Source organism: Dromaius novaehollandiae, chromosome 2 (genome assembly GCF_036370855.1).
Source record: "Dromaius novaehollandiae isolate bDroNov1 chromosome 2, bDroNov1.hap1, whole genome shotgun sequence".
NCBI classification, from domain to species: Eukaryota; Metazoa; Chordata; class Aves; order Casuariiformes; family Dromaiidae; genus Dromaius; species Dromaius novaehollandiae.
This window is the reverse complement of record NC_088099.1, coordinates 118386466-118414163: the sequence shown is the minus strand read 5'-3', so window position 1 is coordinate 118414163 and position 27698 is coordinate 118386466. Positions and strand designations below refer to the sequence as shown.

Here is a 27698-nt window from a genome sequence, read left to right as displayed (position 1 = left end):
CCCAGAACCAGAAATTGATACGCAAAATACTTAAAGCAGTGACTTATGCTACAAGGATAGAAAATTCTCCCCAGACTGATTTTATTTAAATATCAGTTCATTAGAATCTGAGAAACATACTGGTAAGAGGTTAAAAGAAGCAGGAGAGATTCTTATTCATACTCCTGAAAAAAGCAAAAAGTGTCAAGTATGAAATCCATTCATTGTAAAATCTTAGAAGTTTTGGTGACCAAAAATAATTAACCAATTAAAGCTATTGTTCCCTTGTGTAAATAAAGCAGGTAAATTTAAACTCAAAACATGTTTTCTTTTAGACCTATCTCCTTCTACATCCTTATCTAAAAGCCAATGTGTTATTAACTTGTACCTTAAAATACGATGCTGGTTATTTATATGAATTTTGATCACAATTTCCATTCAAACGACACTAAATACAAATTAGGAAGGAAAAACAATCTAGCAGATAAATTGGGCTTTCATTGCTTTAGTAATTACATATATATAGCTTAAAAGAATTACTCAGACACCTTATTATTACTACATTAAACAACGCATGCAGTATATCCTTGCCATTGGCAAAAAAGTAACTAGATTAGCCTAAACTCCAATATATAATTACAGTCAACCTACTTTAACTATTACTGATTAGTAAGACTCAGTATCCTTCTTTAGGAAAAGAACTAAATAGTGCTCTTTCTTTAGGAAAAGAACTAAATAGTGCAAGTGCAAAACTAGGTTAAAAATAATCATTTAAAATCAAGGCTTCATGCTTGTTAATGTAAGTCATTTTACAAATTGCCTGGTATTAACTTGGCCATGGTTTCAGCATGTACACACCAAATTTAAACAGTATTCCAAAGATGTGTCAGCTCTGACCTAAAGGGGGAACCCCTCCCCCTAAAAGATAACCAAAAAGCCCTAGATTTAATAAAAATTTAAATACTTCAGAATTAATTTACATATACATACTTTCTATGCACAATTCCAGGGAAATAACTTTTCATCTATATACTATCACTTGTCTCATGTTCCGTGTACAGTTATGCTAGCCTGAATCAATCAGTTCTACAGGTTTCTACAGAGTATGAGCTAATAAATACTTTTTAGAATGAAAAAGGTAATTGATTTCTTTAGCAAAATATACATAATTATTCAGCAAGCTATTTTTAAGGTAGTAGGAATAATCTCAATCACTATGATTTATGAATCATGTTATATTTTAAGTGCAAACCTGTACTTAAACGTAAAAAACAAGTTATATCAATATTCTTATTGTATCTGGGTCTCTAAAGCTGTGAAAAAGTATCTAATTTGTTTTGTGGTTTATTTTAGGAGTTGAGATTTTTGTATTTTTCATTTTGCCCACTCATTTGAAGACTCTAGAATGCCAAAAAAACCCAAACCAAAACAAAGGAAAACAAAAACCACCCAAAACAATCCCCATCCCAAACCCCTTCCTCCATCCCTTACAGAATCTCTTAGTAATACTGCATGCACTTAGTTCTCAGGTTTGAAAGACTGCAGCTCCTGAGAAAAGCAATTACTCAGGACAACTTCCACAACTGACTAATAGTAATTATTTTAGTTTTCCTTACTCCTCTCTATACTTCATGAGTAACTGTTTTCAAAAGGAATAGTATTTTACAGTACTTTATGCTGTAGGTGTTACTGATTAGAATATTTAACTTTTTGTGAAGAAAGAATCGAACATGGGTGTCCACACTGAGAACAGTATACTTTTTCCCCTCTTCAATGCATGTTTTCCAGTTAGGAACAGACGAGCTAATCAGGCCAGAACTATTATGACCTTTAATTATCCTTTAAATAAATATTTCACACTGAATATCAGAATTAGTTTAAATCCCTCCCTCTCTTTGCTTTCAGGACTTCATCACTCTATTAATCCATCTTCTCCCTGGAGCTTATGGAGCAGGGGAAAAAAAAATAAAAAGCAAAACCCAAAACACCATACTTTGGCAAAACCCCCAAATATTACATGCCTCAGAAACCAGAAATTGCATTTATATTCTAAGGTACTACTGTTGGAAGGAAACCTGAATACCTTCTCTAAAAGTGTGTAAGATGCACTCTTACATGTGTTTGGGGCCTCGTAATACTGCCAAAATAAATTTGCAGTTCTAAGGAAACACAGACTATTTCAACTGAACTACCTGGACCAGAGCCGATAACAAATACTAATGCTACATAATACTAAAAACACTAAAAGGTAAAACATTCTGCTGGTACCTTCTCTTTTCAGTTCAAGAAGTTACGACAAAAGGGACACTAAACGCTAACTACTATGGCCATATGCTTTCCTCCTGTTTCATCTCACTTTTGCTTACTCCTAACCTGAATTTAAAGGCCACTTCTCTAAAGAACTTGAAGACTGTTGTTAGGTTTAGGGCAGATTTTTGATTTTTAAATAGTACAAAATGATTGTCTCCAAACATACTTCAGATCTACACATTGCTTAATTCTCAGTTTCTCAGAGATTAACCTTGTTAAACTTCTTACTGAAATGTTACAAAGTTTGCCTGTTAACATGCTTCTGAAGACCTCAGTTCGGAAACCACTCAGATAAGGCTTTAATCTCAAACTGCAGACATTCAGAAAAATAATGCCAGAATTAAAGCAGAGACAAGAGAGCTGTAAAAATATCTTGAAGATGTACTATTGACTTCCTGTTTTTATTTTAAGCAGTTCACGGTAAAATAAAGAACTTTTGCACTTCAGTTAGGATTTACCTCCTCAACCACACAATAATTGCTCTTTGACTCTAACATTCTTTTGCCAGACTGTGGGAAAGAAGACATTAACAGGCATGTATATTTTCAAGGCACAGACATTCTCAAAGCTAGAATATTTTCTGCACATTAATTGTAGACTAGTTTTTTGAATGGAACATGCTTTCACCAAAACCATAATCTTAACGTTTCTCATCTTTGATGCACGTGTTCATTAAGTGAAGCCTACTGAAAGAACAGCTGTCATGAATCACACCAAAAGTCTGTCTAAGGCCAAACATCTCTATGAGTCAGACCAGAGGCCCAACACCAGTTTCCATCGTCTGAGATGGGGGGCAATAGTGGATGTTCAGGAAAGCAGTGTAAGAACCAAGAAAGCCTGCGGCAATGCGACCCTTGGCATGTCCTTTCGGCATCTGGATGTTGGGGTGCTGTTGCTAGAGGAATATAACACTAGCATTGAGCAAGCCAGGTTGGTAATAAACAAGCACAAACAGGAATAGTATAGGAAGGAAGAGTACAGTATACATAAACATTTTGGAGCTTTTTGATCTTTTCTGTGCTAACAACTATAGGTCATGATTTCAGTTTCCAATAAAATGTATTTGAAAAGGAGGAAAATACTATACATAATAACTCAGACCTAGTTTCCTTTGTCAAATTCTAAGCATAAATATTAATTTTGTTATCTAACCATACTTAAAACAACTTATTTTAAATAAGACTGTCCAGTATTAATTTGTTTCAAGTCTTCTCTTCCTGGCTGACTGCCAAAACAGTTATACTGCTATACAATGGCAATAGATAAGAGACTCACAGTGGCCTCTGATTAACCTTTAAATACCTCACAACAAGCACTGTCTTTTCTTACAATTGTAAGCGTATTAAGTATGCTTGAAACTTTTCAAACCTTTAACCTAGACATTGTATTTTTCTTCCTGAAGGAGAACATTGCATGCACTTAGTGGAAATATCAGAAACTTTGCCTGAACAATGAAGGACAAACATTAAGAACAGGATAAACATAAATATTGCTGTCCTCTTCCTAACTTTCTTTTGCTGTAAGGCCATCAATCCTTGCAAGCATACCTGAGACCTGACTGCATTCATGCTGTGTCATTCACACCATGATTAAAACACCATTAGGGCTCATTTGTACAAGACTACAAGGTGCTTTGGGGGACGGAGGAAGTTAACCCCACTGAGCCAAGGTCTTCTAATATGAAGACTAACTTTAAATATCAGGTTACCACAAAATGCTTCTGAAAGTTTCCCCAGAAACAAGTTTTAGGCCCTGACCTACAAAAAAATTTACTTACATGAGTATGTTTACTCAACAACTCCACTGTCTGGAACTAAATGAAGTTATTCACATATGTAAGCCTGGCCCAGCAGATCCTAAAATCTGAACAGAAAGGGTAGCTCCAGGCTTCTGAGGAGTCATTTATTTTTCCCAGACTTCTCTAGACTTCTGGTGTGAAGAAAACCACAGAAACTTGTATCTTAAGCCGCAAGAATTTTTTCTCCCCCACAAAGTACCAATTTAAAAGACAAATTATTTAAAGTTCAGCAGCACCATCAGAATTCAAGAATTTAAGTAAACTTCTACGAGAATCTAGTATGTATATATAACATCTATGTCTTACACAACCATCACCTTCCAAAAACCAAACAAGAGAGAGTGAGATCAGCCATTAAAAAGAAAAAGTTATCTAATTTCCTATGTGACATCTTACATTATTCAAGGTATTGAAAAACAGATAATACCAATCTGAGGCTTCAGTGGTCATTACTTCCCCTGCACTCCCCAACCACATCCTGTAACATTATCCATTACTGCAGTCAAGAAGAAATCAAAACAAACCCCGAGTCTCAGTTCTAACAGCCAACACAACTAAGGATTTTCTTACTGATGGTCCCTACAAGGTACCAGGGGCATACCAGGAGGCTGGAGGGCTATGATAAAAGCCATGGTTAGCAGTCCTCAGGGGAGACCCTTAACTAAAGGGCTCATTTCAGCTGACTGAAGCTTTGACTTATCGACTTTTGGGACACAGTGTGAGACTTGGTGCTCTTTGTAGGTGCCTGCCTGAAGTGATGGAAAGGGAAGTTTGATATTTCCAAGCTTAGTATTATTCTAATTCTGCTATTTTGAGCTATCTCATACTTTTTTTAAAAAAAATACATGTTTTTAAAGGTAGAGAGAACAAAACTCACGTGTAAATAATTACGTTTACTTACTTTACTTCTATCGTTAATGTTACTATCATCTTAGTCCCTAAGCTTGCACGCTAACTTTACCTAAGGGAGCAGTCCCACTCATTTTGAAGTGCTTAGGCACCAGCTTCTGCTCTGCTGCATTGGCACCAGTAAGAGTAAATCATATTCCCATAGACAGACATGGCAGTAAGAATGACCTCTTAAAAACTATAATTGAACTTGTCCTACAGTTAGTTGACAGTATCTTTTCAATATTACCTTTTTCCCTACTAAATTCAGCATACACATGGGACTTTGTCCAGGTTTGCATTCAGAAACTGGCAAGTGGCAATGCAATCTGGAGCTCTACAGCTCTAAGTCATTGGTTTGAATGCAGCCCAGGACTGCAGTGATTGAAAGAAGTTACCATATGGCAACTGTAAGACAGTTTTTATCAAAGAAAAAAAATGGCTGCCACATCATAAAAATCCATTACTATAAAGCAGCATCCCACTGACATTCTTACAGGGGACAAAAATGAATTAAATATAGAAAATGATACAAGAATGGTCTATCTCCTTGTGGTGGGCGGTTCACTTCAGAAGTGGTTCCTCCAGGATAAAAATTAAACTGTACTGCTACAGTAGTTCGAAGAACTACATTTCTCCCTCAGTAATGAATCTGTTCTGTCAACTAACAGAGGGTTTCCTGTGCTAGGAGCCCAAAACCTTTCACAAGGATTTCTCAAAAGCCACACAGAGTATATATGCATGGAAGGTGTCCTATCTGAAAAAGGATGCTTAATATGACAGTGCAGAATAATCAAGCATTCTTCAAGTATTCCTAACTGACACAAATTTTCAAATTAACGCTGGGGTAGTTTATTCAAACTGGCAATGGTCTGAACACAAGGAATTATCTACTCAATATACTGCTTTCATCCACAGCTAGGGCATAAAAGAAGAGTAAAATCATGTAAGCACTTTGTTCGTAAAGTAAACTTTGGCCATATAAACGGACATTTGCCACCACGCAGACCTTCACATCATTGTCACGTGACAACAACCGTCTACCAGAGCGAACACAGTTCTGATTTGTTCTTCTGGGGTTGCAGGAAGTATGCAAACATCAAAATAAAGAGCATTCTTCAGAAGTGTATTTATTTGCTCTGCTACAAGAACATTGATTTAAAAACTAAATTATAAATTGCACTTTTTCAAGAATTAATTCTGTTACACAGCATGCCGCACACCAAAGTAACCACAGATTTATTAAGTACAGCTTTTTTTTTTTTTTTTTTAGCTATTTCAAGTAACTTAGATGTTTAAATATACTTTTAGTTTACTTCATTTGTTTCATAGACAAAGAATGGTTAGTTGGCAAATACTCCAAACGAAATCCCACTTTATAATATGAAATACAAATTAAAGCTACTGTGGGCTCACTCTCATTCCAAATGGAGCTCTTCAGATAGCATGAGGAGTAAAACTGCGGTTTAAATATTAAAATGTTACTGAAAAGTACTCGAGGAGCTCTGCAAACAGCAAAACCAATGAAGCCTAATTGCCTGTAACAATTTCAAACTTGAGATGAGTGTTCATGTGAATGCTCTGGTGTGCAAGTAACAGCTCTCTTCTACCTGACACCCCTACTTTCACAAATTTTGTGGAAATTGTCCATCTCTGAGACCTCTGCTGCCAAGTTTAGTTGATAATGGCCAACAGTTGGAAGAGTTACTAGAGGGAATGACAGACACACGAACGTTGCAGTTGCCCTTGCGCTGTACTTCTTGAGGAAATAAAGCTAACAAAACCCCTAGAATCATTAGCAATCACTGTCACCAGCCATTGTCACAGTTTTACCTGCCTGGTATTGTTTATTTTTCTCTGAAGTTCAACACAGTCCCTCTGAGGGCCAGCGCTGCTCTCCTTCTGTTCACGTCACAAATACTAGCTCATCCTGAAATTAACCCTTACACCCTAGCTGCACAAAACATACCCATAGTCTTCACATACCCATAGCCTGAGCATGAATTCAGCTGGAACCTCCCCTCGCTAAATTTACAAACATGCACTGGAAACAACTGAAAGTAAAAGGCTTTATTATCCGGTAAGGATCAATTCTTAAATTTATGAAGTCTGCAGACACAGGCAGTAATGGTAGAACCATATTACATCCTGACAGAGATGCTACAAATGTAACTGACAAAGCAATTTTATTACAAGTTCTTCATTTAGGGTCACAGTTTCCAAAAACGAAAGAAAATACTCTTAATCTTGCTTCTTTGACTAAAGGTACATTTTGCTTGCAAGACTGATCTGAAATTTAATTCAGCTGAATTATTAAGATAAAAAAAATATACCTTCCTTAGCAACACTGTCTAAGCTTTAAACTGTTTTTGGATCATTCTGCCTGATCAACTAAATTCAAACAGCTATTTTTTAATTAACAACCAGCCTCTGCTGAGGTTTAAATTTGCTAGGTAGGCTTGAATAAACCTCCTTAACAATCGTGAGATCCAGAGGTATTTGTACTCCAGTTTTACCATACTAAGTGACCCATATCCATTCCAGACATCTGGAATGGCCCATTTTGGAATAAATGCAGTAAAACTATGTATTTGTAATATTGTATAACATCGAAAAAAGAAAATAAAATAGCCCTCTGCCTGAAGGCACTTGTGCATAACTTAACACACAGCATGTCTACAGATCTACACAGCACAGAAAGTTACACACAGTCTCCGCAGGAATCGGGGCCTATGGGTTTTCAATACATTTTTTTAACTGTAAGGAACATGAGGAGGTTTGATGAAGTGTGATGACTGAATATTTAAATTAATGACTCAGAAATTTAAAGTAGTCATGTTCCTGCTAGATGGAGAGATACAAACCAGAACACAGAGCAAAAAATAGAAAATAGTTACATATATGCAGCCGGGCCAAGCGAGCTGATTTGGAAATCAATTTCCTGAATTTCGTCCTTTCACATTCCTCAGCCCCAACGCTGCCCTACCGGGGGGGTTTTGGCCCTGGGTTGTGCACACTGAGTCACTGAATCGGGGCCTGGGCTGCACCGGGTACGGTCATGAGGAGCCGGAGTAGTAAAAACCACCGAAAGGGAACAAATAACCTTACAGCAACGCCTCGAAATAACACCCACAGGTTAGGAGCAGCCACACGGGAAACAAAACAGAAAAAGCAAGGGAAACCCGAGGCGTAACCCAGCCGGGCATACGCCGGGAACCGCGGGGACTGCGGCGGGGGGAGGAGCACCCAAGCCCCGCACAAACTTGCTCCCTCCCCCGCCCCGGCCCCGGCCCCGGCGCCGGGGGCTCCGGCCGCCCCGTCCCGCCCCGCCGTCGGCGGCCTCGCCGCAGGGGCGGCCCGGCCCGCGCCCGCCCGCGGCGAGAAAGTTGCCGAGAAACTTTCCGCAAACCGAGGCGTTACCGGGGGGGGAAGGGGAACAGGAGGAGGGAGCCGGGCGCTCCGGTGCGTGCGGGGAGCCGGAGCCTCACTGCGGGGAGGAGGAGACGCCCCCCCCCACGCCCGCCCGCCCCCAGGGCGCGGGGCCACCCCGTGGGGAGATGCCGGGGGCGGGCGGGCGGCCGGGGCCTAGCGCCTCGGCGGGCGCTGCCACCGCCGCCATCGCGGCCGCCTCTCCCGCGGGGCGGGGGGGGGGGGGGGGGAGCGGGTACGCGGCCCGGTCCTCACCTGCCTCTGCCTGGGCGCTCCCGGCGCTGAGGGTGGGAGAAGGAGGGGGGGAGGGAAGGAAGCGGGGCCCCCCCCGCTCCTCCCGGAGCCGCGGCGACCCGGGGAGGGAAGGGGGGGAGGAGGAGGAGGGAGAGGGAGGAGGGAAGAGGAGCAGGAGGAGGGAGCCGGGCGCTCCGGTGCGTGCGGGGAGCCGGAGCCTCACTGCGGGGAGGAGGAGACTCCCCGCCCCCGCGGCCGGGCCGGGCCGCCGCCGCTGGCGCCTCCCGGCCCTCCCTCCCCGGCGCCCTTTCCCCCCGCCGCCGCGGCTCCGCCGCGCTCACCCCGCCTCCTGCCGTCCCGTGCGCCGCGGGCGCGCTTCGCCTCGCCTGGCCTCGCCTGCGCGCTGGGGACGGCGGCCCCCCGCCCAGTCGGCGGCGGCGGGGAGGAGCCGGGCGCCCCCGGGGCTGCCGGCGGGGTCCCCTGCGCCGCGCACGGAGACAACATGGTGGAGGCGCGCGGGGCGGCGGCAGCGGGCGCGGGGCCGCGGCCGGGGGTTCCCCGCCCCGGGGTCGGCGAGGCGGTCGGGGCGGGTTAACAGCCGCCGCCGAGGTGGGGTGAGGCGGCCGCCCCCTCCCCTCCCCTGCCGGCCGTGGCTGGTGGGGGCAGAGGCGAGGCCCTTTTGGGGGGCAGCTTCCCCGTTTTGGGGAAGCTACCCGTGGGTGCCAGGTGCCGTCAGAGCTGAGCTGTTCTCCCTCTCTTTCACCCTCTGTAAGGTCTTACGGCTTCAGTGAGTTTCTCCCAAAAGAAAAAGCCGAATTTAGGAGATTTCAGCAGCAGCGCGGTTCTCTTTGGTGTGATGCGAGAGAGAGAGAGAGAGAGAGGAAAAAAAAGGGGCCTATCAAAATTACATTAAAACTCTTCAGCCAGAGATTGCCAGATGGGCACGGCTTAGGTTTGGTATATTGAATTTATCTGAGCGAAACAGCTGTGAGACGGTATTCCCCTCTCTGGAGTGTTAACCCAGTTGCTCCGGCAGAGGAGGGCATGCTGGTGGGAGCCTCGCTCGCGGCTCGGGGAAAGCTGGGTGTTACACGGCAAAAGGCACCCGAGCATTGAGCCCACCAAGAACAGGCCCGTTGGTGACGTGACGTGGGCTCTGGGATATCTGGTGTTATGGATTGCCTGCTAATCATGGTTCCAGAAGTCAGCGTTTCACATTTAAAGAAATAATAAAAAAGGAAATAAAAATTGGATTTTTGTCGAGATGGGCTTCAAAGAGAAAGGTCACATTGAAAAGCATGCAACCCTCACAATTGCACAGGTACAAGTGTAGCAAAAAAAAAAAAAAGAGCCCAAACAGCCAAAGCTATTGAAGCTTACACATGCAAACCAGCAACTATCATTCAGAATTATCTTTTATGGTTTTCAGCTCTCCAATAGTCAAATTTGGCCCTAGAGTAACATTTACATCTATTGCATGTATAGTTGCTTCAAGGGTTGAATATAAAATGTAATTGTATTAATCAGTAATGATAATCTAATAATACAATTTATTTTTAATCTTTAAAACAAATTTGAAACAGGAGGTCCAATTTCTCTCCTAGACAACATTTGCAGAATAAAGCCATTTTTAATTTAAGATAGAAAAAAAAATACATGTAATTGCTCTTACTGGGCCATTAGTACTTTAAGCAGTTAGCAAGATATAAAAAAAGCAAAAGTGTTTTAGCTTTTGAGACTCCTTACCATAAATCCCATTCATGTAATCCTGTTAGAGTGGTTAGAGTTTATCATGTTCCTGTCCTGTCAGGAGCCTAAATCACATTATGCAGAATTGATTTTTAATTTGAAAATTAACAGTGAGTTTTACAAATTGACTTGAGCAATGAATTACTTAAGTATGGCTGGTTGAAATTCTGGGTCTGTCACCGCTTCGCAGATTTGGCTGGGTTTACAGTAGTCTCAAAGAGGACAAAGACCTCCGCTATCAGTCGTGTTTTTCTGTGCGCAGGCAGGCAGTGCTGCGTAGTTACAGCACCGTGATAAAACTTGTGCATCAGTAAAACAGACTGAGCCCTAACTATGTAAACATCTTCAATATGTTTCCAAGTTATTCATTTTTTTAAGAGATGTATGAAATGTAGGCAAAAGCTTCATAGTTAAAGACATTGGGTCTTGCCAGCTGTCATTGCAGTTCGCTCCTAGGTGGCAGGCCTGGGATTAAACAGCAGACCTTTCTCTCAACACCTGGTGGTGCCCATGAGGCGCTGAAAGGTTATCTGGGAAAACTTGAACAAAGGGCTGATTCTCCTGTCCCTTGTACCTCTCTGATTGCTTTCTCTCCTTCAGATCAATATAAGGAATGAATTGGTGGGATTCTCAAAGACTGAACAACTTAACTATGGCCTCAGCTTGCTGTCTTACATGTATTTGTGCAATTGGCTGTCTGGACATAATCCCACAATTAGTACTGGGGCTGCACCAGTGATCAACTTTTCTCAGTAGTGAAGAGACTTGCAGGCTTAATTTCAGGCACAGTGTGATTAAGTAGCACAGTAGTTTGGGAGAAGACCAGATGACGAATCTCGTAACCAAAACCAAACTCAGACCCATGCTGCGTGGATGTGGAAGAAAAAATCAGGATTCTGATCTGGAGTCTTGGAGGCTGGACATGCTTTCATTTCAGCAGAAAAGTTGGGTGCTTTTAAACTGTCTTGCAGTCATTAGTGGCAGTCTGGATCTTCCTAATTTTTGTTAGGAAATGTTGAACACGTGATTTTAAACCATCAAACTGCTGGTAGTTCAATCTGTTTAATTCTGCATTGGAGGGGACTGCAGTGTCATTGCCACCTTCTGCCTGTGAGTCAGCCTGCAACCTGTCACCACATTTTACCTAGGTGATGGTAGTTCTTGCAGTATTGCTCTGCTATTATTGAGTGGGCTCTAAAATCTGTTGCAGTGCTAAGCCATAAAGATGAACTTAAACCACTTGTCGTTTGCTCAGCAGACATGAGCTGTAACAGGCACTGCTCACATTGACAGTCAGCTGAGACCAGTGCTGGCTTTTAGGAATTTCTCCTCTGTTTTTTTTTTCTATTGGTTTAAGTTAATATTTTTGACTTTGCACAAGAAGGAAGTGGAGGAGTTGCACTTATGTTTTAAAAGGACTGGTTTGAGATGTTACTGCTTTAGCGGTTGGTGCTGCCATTTGTGGATACAATTGCCTGACTAGCAGTTTAGTTTAGACAGGCTTAGTGTTCACTAACTTGTCAAATATATTCCATTTTCAGTATCTTAAGAGACATCCGTCTGTCGAGGTTGGCATTAACAAAACCATAAAGATACATGCAAATAATACAAGCAAAATATCTTCCTAAATGTAGGCTATCTGAAAAATTGCCTATTTTTGAATGAATTTCTGGAGAAGGCTTATACAGTTCTAAATGACTTTTTTGGGTTCAGATTACCTAATGAACGGTAGAAGCAGGTACATATTATGCCAAATGAAGTATTTTTAGGGTTATGAGAGGGAATACAGGTGTAAGAGCAGAAAGAAGTAGTAGCAGCAGCAGAGGAATAAAGATGGAGTAATGCAGACTAAGATATTTCAGGCACTGATGTGGGTTCAGTGATTTGTAACTGAGGAATGCAAAACTTTATCCTGAGATCTGGAAGGCAATGGGCAGACTGAACTTCTGAAGAGCTTTGACAGTGCATGCCAAAGGTTAACGTATAGTACGTATTATAGGCATGTAGTAACTTGGAAACACTGAGAGATTCTTGGAAAGAATTGGTGGGCTTGTTTTCCAATAAACTGGAACAAACAGAAGAATATTGTAATGGTACATGGTTCCTTTAAAAGGAATTTTTCGTTTAAAGAAAATAATTATAAATCACTTAGTGGCTATGTGTGCCTAGGTACCAAATTTAGCTTATGTTTATTTTTAAATATTTTGTTGCTATTTGTAGAAGAAGCTTGAAGACCTAATAACATTTGTTTACCTAGAAGTTCTAACTTCCGTATTGCTTTAAAGTAACTATGAAGTTGGTGTTGTAAAGACAAATTATTGGCAAGCTATATTTCATGCTCAACTGAGTGTAGAAAGGTGTTCTATGTAATGGAGACATTACTTGTTCTTTATTTGCTATATTTGCAAGACAGCAACAAAATGTTTCAGAACAGTTACTGATGGAATAAAATAGCAATAATGGTTTACAATATTTTCTTGGGAGTAGAAAGTGGCTTTGGAGTAATAGAATTATTTGCGTGGGTTTTTCCATTACTTTAGGTATAGAGCACTATGTGATAGTATTAGATATTTTTAAAAAGGAACCCCATGAGCCACAGCTATGCAAAATTTCCCATGGTACTATGAATGCACAACACAGGGAGAGAAATTTCCCTCTGATGAAGTTACACTGGACCTAAATTCATTGCTTCATTTTGAGAAGTAAACAACTATGGTAGCTAAGGCCTCATCCTAGCTATCGCTTGCTCTTTAAAGATGTGGAAAATAATGGCATTTTATAGCAGCATCTCCTAAAATTCATGGGCCAGGTTCCCACTGCTTCTTGTACTGCGTGGTCATACTACAAAAAGCATTTCTTCATGCCCTAAATTAGTATCACTCACATGCTTACTTTTAAGCACTTAAGTAAATGTTTCTAAGAACTGGGAGTTTAACAAAGCTTCTTATTGAAACATAGATGGTTCTTTTGAATCTTATTATTCTAAGAGTTAGTTAAATAAGTGGGTAGTTTTTGTTTTGTCATGTTAATCCCTAGAAGCGAATCTATTAATGAAATAGTTGATTTTTAAAAGTCAAACATCTTCCTTGCGTGTAATGCAAATTACATATGAATATAGCAGTTCAGTAAGGAGATAGAGTGTGAAGTCACTGAGTGATGGATTTGTCATTGTTTCCTATTCTGAAACAAGCATTTTATTTAACCTTTATGCTAAACTTTAAAAAGTTTTTGTCACAAATGCCCAGTTTCACCTTAGAACGATCCAGCATCTCCAAATGGCTGGGATCTTTGTGTTTGCTACTCACATCTGTTTACAAGATCAAATATTCCATTCTTAAGTAACATTTCCATCTGCTCTTGTGAAACATGACAAATTACTTACGCATTTTATACTTTCAGAAAGTGTGGTGAGGGTTTTTTTAAAATACAGTGATTCAAACGTATTATTTTTGAAATTATTTAAACATTTTTGAAAGGTTGTTATACTTTATCTAGGAAAATCCCACACTTCTAAACCTGTTGCTATTTACATTTGTGTCACATCCAGTTATATCAGACACGCTGGATTACACTGTATAATGAAAGCCCTATTGCTGTACTCTAATCTTTATCTCTTTATAGCCGATCTCCTTTGAATTGCACATGAGTATTGCTTATGGTTACTTAAAATAGCTACCGCTTTTGTTTCAAGGGCAATGTTATATATGATGAACACTTAACACTAATCCCTGCTTTGACAGCAGCTACATATCTTGTATCTCTGATTCTTTTATGATTTAACTTGGAAGCCTCACAGATACAGGTCTTTCATTTGAATTTCACACATGAAAGATCTGAAGCCTGTGAAATCATACATGTCCAGAAAACCTTAATGCTTTTAATTGGGCCACTGTGTTCTTCTAAGAGATTGGAACGTATGCTCCCTTCCTCACAAAGCAGGTCATATACTCTTGTTCAGAAAAGAAAAGAACAAACAATAAGGGAAAAAGAAATACATGTGTTAAAGCTGACCTGGTCCTAGCTTTAGTTTTAACATCAATGCTAGATTCTGTTCATACCCTTTAAGGGACTTCTGACCTCATTTGGCGGCTGGTATAAAGGAGCAATTTCTGCTGACTTTGGGAGGTTTGCACATATACATGTTGGTTATAGTAATTATGCTGCCTAAGAAATTACTGTGGAAGAAGCATGCTTAATAATGTTATTAGCTGCAAAATTCAAGTTAATACAGCATTTAGTGTGAGCTGTTCAATCAGTCTGCATCAATTTCAGTTCTTTTCCAGGGGATCCTGAATTTTACCTCTTGAATGCATATGCTATTACAAGCTTCAATACATGACTTCATCAAATGAGCAAAGTGAAACAGAATTCAACAGCTGTCTTTTTACAAAGATGTTTTAACTACATACATAATCCTAAAATGGCCCTGTGGGACCGGCCTTTCCTAATCAGCCTTTCCTTCATCCACTCCAACATCCTCGTCCCTGCAGTATTCCCCCTATTTCTCCTGTTTCACTTTTCTGTCTCTTGAACACCTTTAGCACTCTGCAGCTGAAATTATTTGCTCATCCTCCTTCTCATTGGTGGTAGTTAGTTCCTGTACCCAGCCTTGCTCAAAGCTGTGTGTGGTCCTTTCCTCTGAGCCCCAGTTCTGACCGAGGATGGACAGAATCCACAAGCTTGTGTACCCTTTATTATGTATTAATCCTTAAGATATCTTCTGAATTTTATGCACCAGGTTGTTGATGTTGCTATAATGTTTTGAGGATAATTGTCTGTGACAATCTTGGGCACCAGAAAGCCTTCCTTCTTAGCTTAAAGATGAATGTGATGAAGTTTGTTACTTTCAGACTAGTTCCAGGGAAAAAAAATCATCCTCTCAGTCTGAGATGCCAAGCAAATCCTTGGATTGGAGCTTCAGATTCAGGTGGAGCTGTTCAACGTCACTGCGTTCACCATTACGGGTAAACACAAATGTTGTGCAGGGTTCAGAGAAGTTGGACAGCAGTCAGTCATGCCTGTTTAGCCTGTTTCTCTGTTGTATCTCCCCCATCTTCCCTTTTCTCATCACTGTTCCTTTAACTGAAGTTACGATCCCCTCAGATCTGCCAGCATAATGGCAAGCATATTTTTTCCTGTAGTTTTGTAGTTCTGTCAGCACAATCTAAGTCAGTTCAAGTCTCCTAATAGTAGTTTTCTAAAAAGCTAGATTATATTGATGAAGACTTTCTAGGGAGTGACATATATATAGCTGTCCCTACTGATATAAGGAAAGAAATAACAGCATATGGAGGAAGTCTGTGACTTCTTACCCCACTTTAGCTGCAGCCAGAGCAGTCTGACTGAGGCCTCAGAATCTGGGAAATCCAAATGTCGTTGCATTGATAGCTGAGGAGACAGTGGTGGTGGGGAATAGGGAAGAACAGATGGTTCTGGTTCCCTGATGTTTAATTTTTTCTTGGCCCTACATGCAGCTTTTTCAGTTCCCACCGTGCTCCAGAATAATATTCTTTTTTTCTCTCATTGTTACCTGCTTTGCACTGCTGAAGCAGTGCCAGCCTCTCATTCTTCCCAAAGAATCTGCACTGGGACAAGTGAGATCATCATGAGTAAGGTAGTTGAGGTAACATATACTGTAGAAGATGCACCTGTGGAAAAACTGATTTTTAATATGTGAAAGACACATTAAGAGATGGAAGAAACCTGAATTTATTAAAAACAGAGCTGGTACCATTTCCACCAGTTGATGATGCCTAATTCTTCTGTTTGTAAGAATTTTCAGTTACCTACTGAAACCTACAACTTCAACTTCCTAGATTAATTTTTTTTGTGGTAATAGCCTGTCATACTGTTGGGACACTTGTAATGTGAAAATCTGCTCTTTTCTCGTGTTAGAGAATAGTAACTCTTCCAGCTGTTCCATAGAGAAGCACTACTTCTTCCAAACTGGGAGCAGTCATTTGAAATTTAGCAAGCCTGCCATGCTGATGGCAGGAATGTGCCTTTTGTGGTGTCTATTAATAATACATCCAAATTTGACCTGGTGGTAAGTAAGACACTGCACAGTCAGTCTCACGTAGGGATTTAGTAGAACTTATCTGAGTCCTCCAAAAACTCTATCTTCATATCCTCCCACAAGTCCTACTTGCCAGGTAAACTGGAGATGCTCCATTGCATGTCTTCAAAGACTGAGTCAGAATTTCTTTGCAATTGGATAAGAATGTATGGCTGCAATGGACCTCCCACCATGCAGCAATTGTTGTGGGAAAGTAGTAGCTGCCATTCCTTCCTCCAACCCGTTCTTAAAAAAAATACAGGGATGTATAAATAAGGAAAACACTACTTCCAAGTTGCTTTCTTTTCATTTTCTGGGCTCCTGATTTATCCTGCTGCTTCATCACCAGGCTTCTCTAGGATCTGATTCTCAAGTGGGGAAACAAGAGCAGAGCCCAACCCAAACTCCCCTAGCACAGATGATTAAACAGGTGATGTCTGTCACAGCTTTTCGGAACTTTTTTATTTAAAGTCTTCAAAAGGGGGAAAAAATGCTGCTATTAAGGTTCAGGAGAAAGCTAAGTACATGCCATGAATTCAGAGCTGAAAGCCAGAAAAAGGACTTTTTTTTATTTTAGAAAGAAAGGCTTTTACTGACATACATTTCTCCAAGTTTTGGGTTTTCGTACAAAATGGAGGTGGAAGCTATTCCTGTCTGTTTGTTTATTTATTTATTTGTTTATTTTTATTTGTAAGTAATTGATCCTGTTGTTTCAGAGAACTGCAAAACTTTGGAGGTAATATTTAAGTGTTTGATTTTTTTTGAGTAACATCATATTTAATTCTTTACCTTTGTTTCCTACATTTCATTTAATGGTTTATGGAAGCCAGACAAACATCACATAGGTGATATTCCATTGTCCATGGAATGAATTGTAACTGATGGGATAAATACATAGATTTATCAATCTTCTCATAATAATGGGACAATGTTAGTTAATAACTCAGAAACAAATGTAGTTAAAGGAAAGAAGAAAAATATTAATGAAAGAAAAATATATGGCATTGAAGATTACATTAGTGTGGCTCACATGCTGCTTCCTTCAGCTTGTTTTTCCTTTCACTTTTGGTTAAAGTGGGTTTTCCAGAGCACAGGAATTTGCATATCCTAGTCCTAGTTCTTTCAAAACAGAGCCTACTGAAAATCAGATCGTCTGTCCTATAATTTCACATATTTTTGCTTTTGTTTTCCAAATGAGGAGAAAAATAAAACACGGAAAGTTCCAAAATATTTTGGTTTTGAAATGTGGGACATCTTTGACGCATCATTGTAACACACTAGAAGGGACTCTATTGTTCCTTATGGAAAATGTAATCCATCCAGGACCCCAGATGACAGGGAAATTGAGGGACCCAGACCATGACAAACTCATGGCCAGTAATGACAAACCATCCTGAAGCAAAACACTTAGATTCTTTTTGACAGTTCAAAACATTCTCAATTCGCTTTTATTTTCCCAAAGGGACATCACATTGTTTTGGCATAACCAACTTTTTCCTGTGGAAAAAGTCAATATTACAGAAACCGCTTTTGTATTAAAAAACATGGACAGAAAATTCTGGAGCAGTAATAAGGAAAAGGAGTCAAGCCAAAACCGAGCACATTTGAAAATGTTCTCCCTAGAGAATATTATGGTTGCTCCAACCTAGCAGTAAGAATTGTATATCACCTCCCTGTTTTACTCTAAGTATAAAGGTAAATATATTTCATACACATTGAATGTAACGTGATGAAATTCATGTGGTATGACTTAGTGTGTTTCAACACATTTAAAATATGATGTTTCACAGAGGCACTCAAAAGCTATGTTTGTTTAAAAAATGTAAAAAGAACTAATGTGGAAGACCTAGGCCTTTGAGGTGAAAAATCACATATGAGATTTCACAACTGTTTTGCTAGGGCTGGGCATTTTTTAAAAACTCTGAACTCTGCTTTTGGAAAAAAAGATCCCTGGCTACAAAGCAAAAGCTTTGTTTACTTTTAGCTTTAGAAACATACAGCAAAATTCGGTTTTATTTGTTATTCAGAAACATACTGCTAAATTCAGTTCTAACAGAAGGCACAGAAACAGTTTTAACAACAACTGTAAGTACTTTTGGGAGAGGTATGGGATGATGTACTTTGGTCAGAGCTTTAGGATATTGGTAGTTAAGATATCTTGCCAGGCCATTTTGTACTCCCTGGCTTTGTAAAAGAGGCCTCGAGTCACTGACTACACAAAGAGGCTGCAAAGTAGAAGAGAAGGCTTTCTATAGACTTTCTATAATTGATGGCTGTCTCAGTGTCTATATTTCAGGGCAACTGTTGGTTTAAACATGACAAAGTTTGTCCTGCTTCTTTTGTATCAGGGCAAGCTTCATCCTGACAACAGTGGACACAGGACAGAGCCTGTGTTTCCCATTCCCCAAGTTAATCAAGTGCTTTGCTGAGTATAATAAACACGTAATTCCTTGCATTTGAGAGTAGGTGTGACTAACAGATCAGCTAGTCAAGCACTCTGAATATCACCGCCTCTCAGATTTCCCGCAGCTACACCACGGTTGAGCCCACGAACTTGTATTAAAGTATCCATATTGATCAGAAGTGACTTGAGAGAGGGAGAGCCACTGCTTTGGGTGACATGGGCTTCAGGGAGTGACAAGTATAGCCAGTGACACCAGACCATGAAGAGTGCAGAAATGAACCACATCAGAACTGTGCCTGGTATCTGAGTGTGACTGCCTGTTGGTACGCAGATCATTTGGTCGGCTGTATTACATGATCATTTCTCTAGTCCTTGCAGGCACCTATCATTTTTTTGTTCTTTGTGTACAATTTTCAAGATGGGTTGGTTGTCCCCAAAGTGGGTCTATTAGGGACTTTCTTAATAAGAGCTATAATCATGTAAATGACCTGTGTTAGTCAGACAGATGTGAAATAATCACTAACAATTCTGAGCTTCATCACACCCATATAAATTCACAGTTAACTATTGAAGCCCAGAACGTCATTGCAGACGTATGCTGGTAAAGCAGAAAATGCTTGGCTTGCTTCATGCTGTTTCTGAGAATGTCTGAGAAGCCAAAGTAAAACAGCAGAATGAATTTCATAGCCCATTGCTTCCCTTTGGAGCACTTGGGGCTCTTCATGCGCTCAGAGAAAACAAATTACAAATGGATCCTGCTACGGTTTGAAAGGAATTTTAAGTGCATTAGTTTTTTTTAGCCAATGTCAACTGAGAAACAGTTTTGTTTATTAATGCATTCAGAGTGTTTCAATATATTTTTTCTCCCATTTTACTGCTCTGGATTAAATTTTTCCTGTAATTGTTTTGTTAGACGTTTCTGCAGGCAGCTATTGCTGCAATCAATTTCTTGTTTGCTGTTGGCTCTGGATTTAATAAGATGCAACTGCACCCTCTTGTGGTTGCTGATAAGTAGATTATTTTGGTTTCATGGTGCCCCTTCTGGTTTATTTTTTTGGTCAAATGAAACAAAAGCAAATAGCAGAAGTGCCCTGAGGCCACACTGCAGCAAAGCTTCCTGGAGAACTTCAAAAATGAGCTGCAACTTAGGAATGTCTGAACTCTGACGGCCTCTGAAGACAACCGTCTGTGGGGAAGTCTTTCAAAGGTGCCCTGGGGAACTTCTCTGCCCTTGACTTTTGTGGGAGTTCCTACCACAATATATTCTGCAAGAAAAACAGACTTGGTTTGGCTACGTGCATCAAAGGTATACATTTAGAACTAACTTGGGCAATAATTCAGTATTAGGATCCAGCACAGACTTGCAAAGTAGTTTACATTTGTTGCCTATATGTGCAAATCCCGTGAACCCTGCCTGTGTGCACTAATGGAAACACTGCTTGTTCTTGCATGCAAATATGCTTGTGAAGGGAGTAGGTTAGGCAGCACATTAAAGATTTAACTTTGAAAACTTGTAAATCTCACCATGTCATTTTTTCAGCCATTCCTGCAAAGACTGTATTTAAAATGAGTGTATTTAAATTCATGAATGCATTTAAACTCTGGGCTCTGAGCACTGGTGATAGGGGAAGCAACAGCAAGAGCTCCCTCAACTTGGAAGATGCACACTGGCAAGTCCAAGTCCCACCATGCAATATAGGGGCTCACAGAGATTCAGACAATAGTTCCCTTACTAAGAAAAGAAAAAAAGTAGACAAGAAATTCATTTTTCCCGTGAAAGACACTCAGACTCTCTTTTTATTTGTTACTAGTGTGAAAACAATGAGTTTCTGCCAGAGATAAAATCAGGAAATTCAGAATTTTGTTGAAATAATAATTCATCATGTCATCCGTAAGCAGATATGTTCACTGAGAAAAAGGGTAATAATACAAAAAAAGAGCAAAGCATTGTGAGAATACCAGTTTTCACAGATAAATTTCAAAGAAATAATATTGAAACATTTTGTATAATTTTAATAGACAAAGCATTCTGATGAAATAAGCTCCCATTTAAGGACCAGCTCTTTATTATGGGGCACAGTGCTGATATTCTTTCTCAGAACAGAGTTAACAGAGAGCCTGGTGTAATCTCAAATCTGGAAGAATTTGTCTTACTCTCTGCAAATGGTTAATTAAAAAAAAAGGTAACAGTTATAAAGCAATTTGATCCACTGCTCTATGTAGAATTTAATTAGGTAAGTTGATTTGCATTTTTATGTCTGAACATGTTCTTACACTGCCAGCATGTTTCACTGAGCAGTGGAGCACAACCCATTGACACGGCCAGGTGGGGTAATTCAAAATGCTGTTCCAAAAGTTGCATATAAGGAATCGTGGTCAAATATTGCCTTTGTGTTACCTGTGGCAGAGTTTCTGCCCTTTTTGTATTTCCACACCAATCACTGTATTTGAAGTTTGTATTTCTACTTGCTTTTCTGTTGTGCTTCTGCTCTGTGCTTTACCTGGCACTTTGTATCCGTAGAAAGTATAGATTTCTGTATTCAGTAATACGGTACTTTACACCAGATGAGGATATAAGCCTTGTTTTAGTATCTCTGTAGGATATTTACACTTGTCCTGTATAGCTCTATTTTGTGTATTTAACACAGAACTGCAGGAAGACTGGCCCTGAGCTGGCTGACCCAAGACGAACAGTTATGGTTGCAGGTCTCTCGAAGAGACAGCTCACACGGCCCAGCCGGCTTAGCACTCTGTGGGTTAGCACAAAGGTAAAAAAAAAAAAACAGGTCAAATGCTCTCATGACTGTTGACATTGTAATTTCGTTACGCCTTTCCACGGGGCATGCAAGTACGCACTGGCGGATGGGCAAAAATGGGAATGAGCACCCACGTGCGTGGGAAAACTGCTTCTTGGATCTCAGCATGAATTCCTTTGTGCCTCCAAAGGCAGAAGGGCTCCTTTATCACCCTTGAATCATGTGAGTTAGCTCCTTCTCTAGAGTGAGCTTGAATGTGAAGTTTATGCAGCTGCATCCCTCTTTCAAGTCAATTATATCACTCTCAGCGCTTCAGCTTCGATCCCATACTGCACTGCTTCCCACTTGAACCAGCCTGCCTATATCCCTGGGTGCCTGCCGCAGAGGTTACCTCCCTGCTGAAATCCTGGCACGTTACCTAGTCCTCTGTAATCTGAGCCTTCTTCAAGCTCCTGTACCCAGAATTCGCCACTGTAGCCGTACCTCATACCTCTGCATGATTTCAACTGGTTCCACTCTCCCCTGGGGAAGGGAGCGTGTCCATTCCCATTTTAGAAAAAAACATTGCTGAAACCCAAAGATCTACAAGTGAATTCAAGTACCTAAAATGGTCCCTGTGGGACCAATAAATAATGCAAAGCCATTTTCAACTTCTAGTGTTAATTCCCCTTTATAATCCTGGGCATCTCTACTGGCTACAAACCCCCACCCCTGGCCCCAGCTTCTTATCCCATATTCCAAACGTAATGCCATTTCTAACCCTAGCTTTAATCAGAACTTGATTTTAGGATGAACTTGGCTTGAGAACTGCAAGAAACAGAAATTTTCAGTCCTTTCCACCTAGAAGCCATAATTCCAGTCCTGGAATAACTACAGACTAGCGGCCTCCATTTCTCCTAGCTTGTCATAAGCAATCCCCCTATGCCTATGCCATTCTCTCTCCCAAAACTTGTGGCTTTGGAAAATCCATAAATAAACCACGATCTTCATTTATTGGCAGTGTGAATCTTACTAATAATCCTGTCCCTCCCTCCAGCTGAAACATTAACCATGGATCCCTACTTGTACTCCAGTTAACTATAGGCCATTGGGTGTTCCTGGCACAAGGCCTGGGGGCTTTGCAAAACTCAGCAATCAGCAAAACTCTTTTTGCGCATGATTCTTCTGAAACCCTAACTTGAAGATTAACCATCCCCTGCTAGGTGCAGCCTTCCCAAACCTTGCATGAGTCACTCGGCCCTGCTGGCAGAAGCTCTTACCCTAGCACTATGCACCTTCCAGGGACTAGTGATGGATGTTACTCATTGGTCTCTGCTCTGCTAGTAAATTTTAGCTTTAATCATAATCGTGGCTGAATCATGGGCCAGTAATCACCATCTCCTTCCTTCTTTCCCACAGTAACCCCAGCCCTTCTCTTGGAGGACGTTGCAAGATCCTGACGTATTCATGCGCTGCTTTCATAGAAAGAGAACGATGGCTGGGGGTGGCAAGGGTGAAGGGTTGTGGCAGCAGATCTGAGAAGAGTAAGTTCTGAGCCTGGTGCTGAGGTAAAGGTTTGGATTCAGAAACGTAAGGCATGAAAATCAGAACTATTGTGGATTCTTACAGAAACCTTAAAGTTAGAATGGAAGTGCTGCCTGTAGGGGACAGTTTCTCGGTAACAGGGTAGGATCAGATGTGAGTCCTTGCAATGAAGGCTAAAGTTACAGCTAAAGGTCCAGATGGAAAGGGTTGATCCAGAAAAGTATCAGGGGATGAAGATGCTAGCCACGACTGCAGATTAAATTCTGATCTCTGATTAAAACTAATGCTAGAGGTTGGCTTAAACCCAGAATTTAGGAGGGCTGAAAAGTAAAATGATTGCTGAATGCCAGAGGCACAAAGGGTTAGGCTGTGGACTCACACAACTGGGGGAAAACAGCTCACTGTTTGGGCTCATGCTGAAGTGGATTGGGGGGATATATGTAAGCCCTGTGGTTGGGTTAGGGTTAATGTTAGGGTTCAGTTCATGGGAGTCTGAAAAAATCAGGAAAATTCAGTGTCTCCCAAGGCTTATAGGAATTTGATGAGGGTGAAGGAAGGGTAGGCTGAATTTAAGTTCCGGGTAACAAAAGCTAGATAGCGTGATCTATTCTGGGATAGAATAGAATTAGGTTTATTTCAAGGATTTGAGATTAGCTTTTGGGTTCAGGAAAACAGGGACCAAAGGGCTCAGTTTTACTACTGAATTCTGCAAGACCTACAGGAAAACATGATCAGTGCTGGCAAATAATTTATGGCTCATTCAGAGTCAATTAGGAGTTTCTGGATGATGATTAAGTGTAAGGATTAGGACACTGAGGGCTGAAATACTCAGTTTACTTCAGGTTAAGTGCAGCAGCTGGTTCAAGCAAAGGAATGATTTATGCTTAGTTCTAGGGTTACATTTAAGGTTAAGAACAGCAGGGCTTAATTTCTTGCTATGTTGATACAAAATTATTTATTTTTATTTAAAAAATTCAGTCCTACTGAACTTGGAAGTTGTAGATGCTAAGGTGGGAGAAGTATTAGATTGGTTTAAGATTATTCTAGTTAGAGTTTGCTTCTTTCCATGTCAGCTCTGACAAGAGAGTCAGGGAACCACTAATGGGAGTTCAGCTATTGTATTTTTGGGGGTGGAGGGGAGAGATTAGATTGGACGAGCCAGTTTTGATGAGGTTAAAGCTAGAAAGGGTTCTGAGTGAACATAGTTTTTGACAGTTCCCCAATAAATAATATTAAAGTGTTCTAAGGTTTTAATCAGATTTCAGATATGCTGGCTAAGAGCACTAGGAAAACCGAACACACTCGTGCCTCTATAAAGGTGTGCAGAGCAAACAGTAGCCAGCATTCTTAGTGTCCCATATAGGACACGCGCATGTAAATATATATACATAGGTTTATAAAAAATACACACACACACACACACACATATGTTTAATTGTATGGGTTCTAAGGAAATTGAAGGACTGAGACATCACTGCCAGAAAGTTTCTGAAAATCAGAATACTTGGGCTCAAAGCCTAGCTACCAATTCTAGCAAAAAAAAAGCAGTGAGAAGTCATTTAAATTCTAATGAATTTACCAATTTAATTTTAGCAAAAACATTGGTGACCACTCAGTTAAATTCTAATGAAGTTCTGTAGTTACCATCATAGAACAGATAGTAGTAATCACCAATTTATGTGTATGTTTTCCACAATTAATTGGAAATTCAAACACATTCACCCTTTTTTTCTAAGTATCCTGAGCTGACTTTTCTTTTAACAATGGTTCATGATCAATAAGAAGTATCATACATAAATAATAAATTGCATAATGCACAGTGCATGGAAAATGCAATAATTATGCACTTATCATACAATATATTTGGTAGCCAACTTGGTTTGGTATTTATAAAAAATTCTGGTAGCCCTTTAAAACTGCTGAATCAATATTTCAAGAATAGAAATGTACAAAAGTGCTTAGAGCAATTCTTTCATATTATAATATTTAATAGTATACTTTGGAGGTATATATTCAATTTCACTTTAAGACCACAAATCAATTTATGTGTTATGTCTCAAAACAGTCCCTGGTATCTTTAGATTTCATATAAGCCATTTGTTCAAAAGCCAATAGGCTTTTTCATTTGCCTTTTTTGGGTAACTGCTTATATTCAACAAAAGTCAAACCTTACAGCTTATAAAGGAGTCTCACTGACCTTAGTGGAGCTGACAGTAAGTGCTATTGAAGAGAACATACTCTTTATAACAAGGAATGTAGCTTGGAAAATAGCAAGGGGAAGTTACACCCCTCTCCTCCCCACTGCAATACAGACACTTTTGCCTTCAAAATTGCCTTCAAAATTTTGTCTTCGTTATTATTTGCATCACACATTTGTCCTGTAGAGCTAAACAGCAGATAAATGCATAACAGAGGGGGGGCCCTTAGGCATCTTTATATTTAGGTTAAGTAGAAACATTGCTGGGATAAGTACTCTAACAAATTAAGAGGACAGGGCTTGTGCAGGGAAGGCAACAATCTATACTGCTCTCTGCGGCTCTAGTTTCAAGTACAGCCTCTGAGAGCTACGTTCCAGGTCACCGTTTCCAAAGAGCTCCTTATTCTTTAAGGCTCCTTCCCCTCAGCACTTGCTGTTTGAGAAATTACCATGACAACCTCCCTGATATTGATTTCAGGTGGAAAGCCTGTTTCAGGAATATGTGCCTCTGATTTGCCCAGTTTCTTTAAAAAATCCCTCAATCCTCAAGCTGAAAAAAATCAGTATGTAAAATGCCTTTATTTTTTAACTAAAATTTGCCAAGTTTTCAAATATGAGCTTTTTCATTAGTCTTTTAACGAAAGGTTGCAGAAACAAATATTCCTGAGCATGCAGACTAGATCTAACTTGTAAATGGACAATTCAGTTTCATTACGCATTACAGTAAATCACATTTCCAAAAGGAGAACCTACACTAGAAACAGAACAGTCGGAGGACAACTCAATTCTTTAATGTAGTGTTAGAATATGGATGAACAATACATTAACTAAAACATTGCCTATATGCTGAAGCCCTCATTGTATACAAGAGGAAACAATGAGTACAATCTAGCCATACAGCCCTTCCAGTATGGATGGACACAATAACTGGTATTGGCCAAGCTTAAAAATACTCCGCTGAAAGAAAAGCCAAATACTCCCTATGTTCTCACAGACTAATTCATGCCTGTTCTTGAAGCTTCTCTCTATTCCAGCAATCTTATGGTTCAAGGAAGTTCCTGCTTTTGCACAAATTGCTGTTTTTCAGAGCGGTTCCTTAGCACCTTGTGCCAGTCAGTCTTTTGGTCTTTTATTGCATGCTGGGTGTTTATAAAATATTTCTGTAAATGCTTATAGCTTATTTCAATTAGTCTCCCCCTCCGAAGATTAGTTTAAGTGGACATTCCTTGTTTTTCAAAGTTGGCCATTGCTTACTGGGTGGGAGATGGGACATTCATGGGGAAGCTCCTCTCATACAGTTTCCTGGAAGCTGCTTGATGTGAGAAGCTTTCTTTTTACTGTGTCTTATTCACTACTGCATTGTGAAATCTTTGTAACCTTTGTAAACTTCTGTAGGAAACTAATAGCAGCGTTAAAATAAAATGAAAAAATCCTTTCTATGCTCCAAATTCTTTATTGTTGGAATTGCTGGAACAAGAGGGATGAATCTGAATCAATTTTTTATTAGGCAGCTGTAAGACAAACCAGCACTACACTTGTGTGCACATGTCCAAAATACATGTTCCCAAAATACTGCGTTTGTCGTATAGTCCTCTGCTATTTCCATGGTTTGCAGGAGACATCTTGTGGTCAAAATGCAAAAAACACACTGTGCAGATACCTAGTTGTGCAATGTGCATAGTTTTTCTTCTGCTAAGGCCGTGAAGGATATTAGTCAGGCTTTCACTGCCTCCCAAATGGAGGTGTATTTTCACTGTCAGGGAATAAGTGAAGTGAAAGTTATCCATCTGTCTGAAGGGTATTTTTGAACTAGGGCAGGCTGGTGGAGTTGGGCATAAATGAGCTACAGAGGCTTTAAGCAGCATATGGGACATGGTCAGCCTTCTGAGGAAGGACCTGTGAAATCTGCTGCAGCTTGCTTGTAGTCAGATGTTTCTTAGATGAGGGAATGGCCTTACTAACACTATGTGTGTTTGCTTGCCGCCTTCTCTCTCCAGTGTGGAGCATTGACGCAGTATGCTGCAGAGCATGGGAAATGAGGCGAAGCACAACAAATGAGTGTGCATTCGTATTTGACTTCAGTAAGATATTTATTTTATGTGATGCTCCCCTTCTGCAGATGGACATCATTCAGCCAATTCCCTAAATCTCACTTATGGCTATTCTTAGAATTAGAGTGCTGCCCAGCACTAGTACCCGATAAATACGGAGGAGAGAATTCCACTGAGAGCCAATTGTTTAGAGAAATCTGCTTTAGAAAAAATGGATAAAAAGGGTAAGGAAGAGCAATAAGGATGATGGTAGGAACACGACAGGCAGGCAGAAAGACAAGGTTGTTTTAGATGGTTTTACAATTAGTTATAGGAATCTGTCTC

General features: G+C 40.3%; 1 protein-coding gene across 3 annotated transcripts in view; it reads right to left on the bottom strand.

Annotated features, from left to right (window-relative positions):
- Window positions 1–9157, bottom strand: part of YES1 (YES proto-oncogene 1, Src family tyrosine kinase) — a 49692-nt gene extending 40535 nt beyond the window's left edge. The window contains exon 1 of one of the 3 annotated variants that reach the window (XM_064507272.1): window positions 8980–9157. In XM_064507272.1, coding sequence (XP_064363342.1) covers window positions 8980–9142 — 163 coding nt within the window. In that variant the 5' untranslated portion in view covers window positions 9143–9157. Of the gene's footprint in view, window positions 1–8395; window positions 8497–8659; window positions 8900–8979 lie in introns of those variants that run through there. The other 2 variants (XM_064507273.1, XM_064507274.1) reach the window with 2 other exon arrangements.
- Window positions 9158–27698: the final 18541 nt, after the last annotated feature.